At 44.2% G+C, this 7,053-nt stretch overlaps 3 protein-coding genes across 4 annotated transcripts; 2 read left to right on the top strand and 1 right to left on the bottom strand.

The window, feature by feature from the left end:
* The first annotated feature begins 2,383 nt into the window (after nucleotides 1-2,383).
* On the top strand, nucleotides 2,384-5,001 carry LOC108162783 (sorting nexin-32). Of its 2 annotated transcripts, XM_017297681.2 has the most exons (8): nucleotides 2,384-2,491; nucleotides 2,665-3,051; nucleotides 3,122-3,243; nucleotides 3,304-3,748; nucleotides 3,809-3,991; nucleotides 4,203-4,220; nucleotides 4,398-4,507; nucleotides 4,568-5,001. In XM_017297681.2, exons 1-8 carry the CDS (start codon nucleotides 2,486-2,488, stop codon nucleotides 4,659-4,661), a joined length of 1,365 nt encoding a protein of 454 aa, XP_017153170.1. In that variant the 5' UTR covers nucleotides 2,384-2,485; the 3' UTR covers nucleotides 4,662-5,001. The 2 variants fall into 2 exon arrangements, with proteins under 2 accessions (XP_017153170.1, XP_017153172.1); XM_017297683.2 differs by lacking the exon at nucleotides 4,203-4,220.
* Nucleotides 5,002-5,027: 26 nt separating this feature from the next.
* Nucleotides 5,028-6,172, top strand: LOC108162784. The gene is made up of 2 exons (XM_017297684.2): nucleotides 5,028-5,419; nucleotides 5,482-6,172. Exons 1-2 carry the CDS (start codon nucleotides 5,207-5,209, stop codon nucleotides 6,130-6,132), a joined length of 864 nt encoding a protein of 287 aa, XP_017153173.1. The 5' UTR covers nucleotides 5,028-5,206; the 3' UTR covers nucleotides 6,133-6,172.
* On the bottom strand, nucleotides 6,138-7,002 carry LOC108162785 (cytidine deaminase). Its single transcript, XM_017297685.2, has 2 exons — nucleotides 6,658-7,002; nucleotides 6,138-6,599 (listed from the first exon to the last, which is right to left on the bottom strand). Exons 1-2 carry the CDS (start codon nucleotides 6,902-6,904, stop codon nucleotides 6,163-6,165), a joined length of 684 nt encoding a protein of 227 aa, XP_017153174.1. The 5' UTR covers nucleotides 6,905-7,002; the 3' UTR covers nucleotides 6,138-6,162.
* Nucleotides 7,003-7,053: the final 51 nt, after the last annotated feature.

Genomic DNA, 7,053 nt, shown 5'->3' with positions numbered 1-7,053 from the left:
AACCGAGAAACCGAAATATATATAGCTGGGGAAATTTTCCTAGATCCTTGATAAGGACATCCATCAAATCAAGGATATTTTTCGGTCACTGGAAGATGTGGCACGCCAGGATAGGCCCACAAATGGCGGAGTTACGGATTATTATTGTTTAATAATACAAAAAAGTTGTTGTTGTACAACAACAACCATCAGAATAGAGGCCACACAAAAAACAGAAAACGAGAATTTCAGGTCTGGGATACCAGGCGAACAGAAATCAGCAGAAGGTCGCTGGGTTTTTTTTTTAAATTTTTAAAATTTTCAACCGTTTTTCGCAACCCAAAAGTATGCAACAAATTCCCCACATATGGTGTTAAACTAAATCAGAATCAAGCAATGCTGTTGCATACTTTTGGGTTGCGAAAAACGGTTGAAAATTTTAAAAATTTCAAAAAAAAACCCAGCGACCTTCTGCTGATTTCTGTTCGCCTGGTATCCCAGACCTGAAATTCTCGTTTTCTGTTTTTTGTGTGGCCGCTATTCTGATGGTTGTTGTTGTACAACAACAACTTTTTTGTATTATTAAACAATAATAATCCGTAACTCCGCCATTTGTGGGCCTATCCTGGCGTGCCACATCTTCCAGTGACCGAAAAATATCCTTGATTTGATGGATGTCCTTATCAAGGATCTAGGAAAATTTCCCCAGCTATATATATTTCGGTTTCTCGGTTATTCGTGGGCCGAACATGCCGTGCCACGGATTCCTGGATCACGGATCAAGGATCAGGGATCAAGGATAGTTCCTCCAGCCCTATTTAGCTTGTTTTCTCAGTTATTTCAGGGTCAATCTGGGCATGCCATTGCTTCCTGTGATCGGAAAACAATATGCTTGATCCTTGCACAAGGACTATGTTACAACATCCCCAGCTATACATATTTAGCTTTCTAGGGTATTTATAGCCCGATCTGGGCGTGCTATGACTTCCTGTGACCGTAAGAAAATCCTTGATTTGATGGAGTCCTTCTCAAGGATCAAGGATATTTTCCCCAGTTATAAATATAACTCTCGTTTCTCGTTTTTTTGTGGGCCTATTCGTGATCTGAAAATATCCTTAATGAAGTCCTTACCCATGATCAAGGATATTTTTTCCCAGATTTCCCAGATAGAGAAACGAAGCAAAAATTTTTGATAATTTTGTTTATTATAATCAAAAGGACTTTTTGACACAAGCTGAATTACAGATAGGATTGTTACTCTATATTCTATTCTATATACATATATTCTATATTCTATGCATCCTGTATGAGTCCTGATTCAGCGGTGGAAAGCACCAACTGCCCGCCGAGCGGCGAACGTACGAGCGTCCTGGATGGCACGGATTCTGGGGGGTTCCTTCACGCTTAAAATGTCCTCTGACCAGCGATTGTATGATCTGGGGGGATCTGGGGGCCTGGGAACTGAAAAGTATACAGCGTGTAAGGCAAGGTAAGATACTACTAGGAAGAATTTGGATTCACTTACCCTTCCACTTGTAGTCGGTGAAATATTTGTGCTTCAGATTCAAAAACTACGACATTTTCATCTCGAGCAGCTGCTTGTCCGTCCGGGCGAGGATAAGCTTGATTTCTCCGTCCACTTGATGCTTAACTGGGAGAGGAGGCCTTTCTCCGATCCGGCCCAGCTTGGCCGAGATACGGGGCCTAATTCTTTTGGCTGAGCATTTAATTAAAATTCTGGTTTATTCCTTACGCTGAAATTGTAAATCTAAACTTCCCGATTGCGAAGAGATATGCCACGCCCCGATCGTCTGCCGGATACCAGAGATATAGCCTAAAGAAAAAACCAGTATTGTAACGATGTGCAAATCCAAATCTTCGGAAGGCTATATCTCACATGAATAGGGCCAGATCGGTGCAGGACCAAGTCTCCCAGGATCGCGAGGATCCATACTGTCGATCGGCATCAAAATCTCGACCTCGAAAATGAGGCCGATTTTTGGCAAATTTAATGATGTAACTCATGATTTCTTGCGAAAATCGTGAAAAAATGGATGTCCTTTTTTCCGATGGCAGTCGACTGGCAGGACTCTCCCGAAAAACTATGTGGGCAGAGGAATAAAGAAATTGAACAATTGGAACGATTTTTCTCTTACGTTATATTACGTTTCATTTGTTTGACCTTTTTCGCTAAAACCTTTTTTTACGCAAAATGCAATAAAAGCAAGTAATAAAAATGAACCAGTTAAATAGAAAATTGATTCATCAGTCGTATAAAATTATGATGGCATGGCTAAATGTTCTATATAGCTAGTAATATTCGACGGAATATCAAAAACGAGGAATATGCAAGATTGAACTTGAATGCGTCAGTATATTTACGGTATATTTTTCAAATGAAACAGTATGTTTCTGTATATTTCTGACGGTCGGTCACACGCCTGTAATTTATAAATAATATTGTTTTTTAACCACGATTTAATTGTTATAATTTAACATTTCCAAAATGATGGTAAGCTTCGCTCACAGCAAGAGTTATTGCGGTAAAATGCGATGCACAGAGAGTTCCGAGTGCATTTGAAAGCAATTTCAATGACGCCTTACACGCACACAAAGAAAATTCTTATCAACAAAAATATGGGCGTAATTAGAGTGTGTATAATAAAAGGTTTGTTGCACTTGTAGGACGGCACGGATGAGTCAAATATACTAAACAGTCCCTCCTCGACCAACAATGGGCCTACCCTGGAGATAGCGTCGCCCACAAGTAATCCACTGGCAGGACCACCGGCAGCAACAGGAACAGCAACAGCAACAAATGGCAGCGGTTCGGCCACATCGCCGGACAGCTCCTCTTCGGCACCGGTGACGCCCGCTGCTCTGGGGGAGAATGCCCTGCATGTGGAGATCTCCGATGCGCTGAGCGAGAAAGAGAAGGTAAAGTTCACAGTGCATACGCGGACTACGCTGCCAGGATTCGCGAAAAAAGACAACAATGTGGTGAGGCAGCACGAAGAGTTTGTGTGGCTGCACGATCGCATAGAGGAGAACGAAGACTATGCGGGCTATATTGTGAGTCCACCTATAAAACACGATGCCCCGAACAAAGTACTAATTGAGGGCAATTTTAAATCATATTCAGATTCCCCCCTGTCCACCGCGACCCGACTTTGATGCCTCGCGGGAGAAACTGCAGCGCCTGGGCGAGGGCGAGGGCAACATGACCAAAGAGGAGTTTAAGAAAATGAAGTCCGAGCTGGAGGCGTAAGTAAACACGCAGTTTTCAATTAAAATTCCATTCATTCCTGTGGAAAACCTCTACAGCGAGTACTTGGCCACCTTTAAAAAGACAGTAGCCATGCACGAGGTATTTCTGCGTCGCCTGGCCAGTCATCCCGTCTTTCGCGTGGATCAGCATTTGAAAGTCTTTCTCGAATACGATCAGGATCTGTGCGCCAAGCCGCGCAAGAAGATGGCCATCTTTGGGGGCTTTGTCAAGTCCCTGGGCAAGACTACGGATGAAATACTGCTGAGCGCCACCGTGCGCGATGTGAATGACTTCTTTGAGAACGAATTGCAATTCCTCACCGAATACCATGGCCATTTGCGTGAGGCTGCCATCCGCACCGAGAAGATGACACAACGTCACAAGGATGTGGGCGATTCGCATCAGAAAATCTCGAATGCCCTCACCCAGTTGTCCACCACAGAGAAGGGCAATGTGGAGACATTTGTGGCCAAAACAGCAGAGATATTTGAACGGATTAAGGTGTGTGTTATCTCTACATCGTTACGGTTTCCACCTGAGCCAAACCTTTGTTTATTTTAGAATCTAGAAACCCGTGTGGCCAGTGATCAGGATCTGAAACTGGGTGACACTTTGCGCTACTATCAACGGGACAGTGATGCGGCCAAGGCACTGCTCATACGACGCCTGCGCTGCCTAGCCGCCTACGAGACGGCCAATCGCAATTTGGAAAAGGCTCGCTCCAAGAACAAAGACGTTCATGCGGTAAGATTTTTGAAGAGCTCTTACAGTGCAATTGTTTTTCCCTCAGAACGGTTTTGCAGCGGGTCAAATTATACACACGCTTCACTAATTATAAAAACAAACTGTGTCTTACCATCCATAATATACGCATTCTGCTCTGCCTTTCCGCCTCTGTGCTTCTGCTGTCTTCCCTCCTCCTCTGTCACTCTTTGTGCGTGTTTATTGTCTGCAGCCTTTGGAGGTGCAAGAGGTATTTGGCATAACGTTTTTATATCGTTCACTTAAAATCCGTAGATGTGTCTCGACCCCCACATTAATTGCTGCATGTACTACACATTTATAGCACTCTACTATAGCATGCCTTGTGTGGCCCACACGAATACTATTAAATAATCAAACTAATCCCTTTCATTTGATCATCATTTAGGCTGAAACTGCTCAGGCGGAGGCTTGTGAGAAGTTTGAATCAATGTCTGCCTGCGGCAAAGAAGAGTTGATTGGCTTTCGCAATCGCCGTGTGGCGGCCATCAAAAAGAGGTAGGTTGCTTATGCTTTTATTCTTGAGAGTTTCTTATTATAAGCCACTCTTATTTACAGTCTCGTGGAGCTCTCCGAACTGGAGATAAAACATGCCAAAACCCAATATGAATATCTGCGTCAATCGCTGATCTCCATTAAGGAGATAGCTTGAGGCTAAGAGTCATACGCACATTGTTTTCACATCGCCACGAAACTCTCCCCCCACATTGAAGATGAAGTAAATCAATTGTTTAATTGCTAAGCAAACAGTTTATTATTATACGGGCAGCAATATCCGTATCGGTATCGTATAGCCCAAGGAGCGCTGTCGACATACATACTCCCTCTTATTTGTATTGTAATAACGAATATTCAATTTGTTTTGTAAAACAGAGCGCTTTTATATTTGTCTAACGAGCATTCCTCTATAAACTACAAACAAATACATATATCTATATTGTATTGTATTGAAAACCTGAATATAAAACGTGGATTATTATTGTACAGAAAAACGCCAGCTGTTTATTAGCTGTCAATAATTGTATCGCATATTTACAATAGCCATTGCTTGGAACCGGTAGCCACTGGCAACAGCAACAGCACAAAACGTTCCAAAATTTAGCTTAACAAGAATAACACTCATTCTTTCATCAAAGTCGCTTCCAAATTGTTTTCGCTATATTCTGTTTAGTTTTTAGTTGATAAATCACTTTAGCCATGGATGATTTCGGTTGCTACGATTATAAGCAGCCGGCGAGCACAAAAGTGTCGGATATGCGTACCTCCACGTACCGCGGCCATCGCCATATCACGGACCTGCGGATGGGTAACAGAATGAATGCCAAGTACTGTAGCCACAATAACTATGTGCGGGATCCCCTGATGCATGACAAACAGTTCACCGAATATGAGGCCAAATATGAGTGGCAGGTAGGTGGGTTTCGAAGCTGCTTTACGAAGGATAATAGACTCCCTTTGTTCGCTTTTTTTAGTACGCCGATCCGAATATTTTGCGCAATCCTTCGCTCAACATGAAATCCCAGTACATGAAGCCTTTCGAGCAGGGAAATTTGCGCTTTATAAAGCGCAAAATAAAACCCATAAGCAGCGTGACCCAGGATACTTTTGTGGAGAAAATATTGCCAGTGGAGCTCGATCCCATACGCATACCCATGCAAACACCTGTGGAGGCCACCAAACTGATAATCGATCGCTCAAAGATTGGTTATAGCAAGTACACGGATCCCTCGGCTACCACATACAATCTCGCGTACGTGCGATATCCCCCGAACGAACTGTCTGGTGGGATCGCAGCCCACGATAATGTGACATTCTGGAACTGGTCCGAAGAGCATAAGCCATCGAAGAAAGTCGCTCGCTACCCGGATGCCACAATGTGCGATGACTTTCCGGCCAAAGACTGTCCAAAGCGGCGTTGCGAGTTCCAGAACACAACCAAATCGGTGCCCCATACGGGCATGAGCACAGAAGTGCGCGACAACTACATTGATCCGCAGTTCCGCGCCATGAATTTCAATGTGGATGTGAAGCCCCTGATGGTGTACGAGGCCATCACACCGTTTTCCAAGAAGAGCGAGTATGCCATATACGGTTCGGGGGAACCCGTAGTGAAATATGTTTAAGAATCTATATTCACGATTAAAGTTACTGCTTTATTCGAAAGTACTGAAGCTGTGGGGCAGTAGGCGATACACAGAGGTGACCAGCACCTCATCTTCGTCCCTGATGGCCGGTATGGCGCCCTCCCTGTCCGGGCACGGGGCATTGGCTACATAGATCGGGAAATCCCGGCAGGCAAATTCTCGTAAAAACTGACGGCACACGCCGCACGGCGTGGTGAAACCCTTTGGATGATAGGCCACCACAGCACCCGCAGTGTACGTCAGTTGTCCCTCGCTCACACCCTTGGCCAGGGCCGTACGCTCGGCACAGCAACCCGGCGTAAAGGCCACATTCTCAATGTTACAGCCGGAATATACGTAGCCGCACTTGGAGCGGAAGGAGGCGCCCACAGGAAACTTACTGTAAGGCACATAGGCCTCTTTACGAGCGACCACAGCAGCCTCTAGCAGTTCCCTGGCCTCTTCGCCTGTGGAAATGCGAAGAATATTTCTTTCAGAGGGATCTCTTCTTTTCTTGGTACTCACTTAAACGACAGTATGGTGTGGTGTATTCCTCCAGAATCTGGGGATGCGGCAGATTTGATGAATCACAGACCCGTCCACGTTTTCCACCAGTATGCTTGCCCTCTCGTCGCTTTATCTGGCATTCCAAATCGTTCAAGGCCTTTATGTGGGTCTTGAGGGTCTTCTTAAGCTGACGCCTCTTCAGCTCGCTCTTCATCTCGTCGAGACATTTCATGTATTTCTTAAGCAATTTTCGTTTATCAGACATGATTTTAGGTTCAAATTTAATTTGACTTTTTTTGTGGAAGCCGAAAGTAAAAACTGGAATTTATTGATAAAGGAGCTAAAATATCAAATGACAGAAAAGAGAAAGGGCAACCAGATGGTATTGATTGCAGATCATAGCCTGCTATGATT

This window comes from Drosophila miranda, chromosome 4 (assembly GCF_003369915.1).
Source record: "Drosophila miranda strain MSH22 chromosome 4, D.miranda_PacBio2.1, whole genome shotgun sequence".
Taxonomy (NCBI): domain Eukaryota; kingdom Metazoa; phylum Arthropoda; class Insecta; order Diptera; family Drosophilidae; genus Drosophila; species Drosophila miranda.
The sequence above is the reverse complement of the archived record's forward strand: the minus strand, read 5'-3'. Positions and strand labels throughout refer to the sequence as shown.

Bases quoted from the DNA above. Each gene is read 5' to 3' on its own strand.
- LOC108162784 (XM_017297684.2), top strand. From the start codon at position 5,207: ATGGATGATTTCGGTTGCTACGATTATAAGCAGCCGGCGAGCACAAAA. The intron at 5,420-5,481 runs GTAGGTGGGTTT...CGCTTTTTTTAG, and splicing joins AGGCCAAATATGAGTGGCAG to TACGCCGATCCGAATATTTT.
- LOC108162783 (XM_017297681.2), top strand. The intron at 3,052-3,121 runs GTGAGTCCACCT...AATCATATTCAG, and splicing joins AAGACTATGCGGGCTATATT to ATTCCCCCCTGTCCACCGCG. The intron at 3,244-3,303 runs GTAAGTAAACAC...AAACCTCTACAG, and splicing joins ATGAAGTCCGAGCTGGAGGC to CGAGTACTTGGCCACCTTTA.
- LOC108162785 (XM_017297685.2), bottom strand. From the start codon at position 6,904: ATGTCTGATAAACGAAAATTGCTTAAGAAATACATGAAATGTCTCGAC. The intron at 6,600-6,657 runs GTGAGTACCAAG...GCATTTCCACAG, and splicing joins CACACCATACTGTCGTTTAA to GCGAAGAGGCCAGGGAACTG.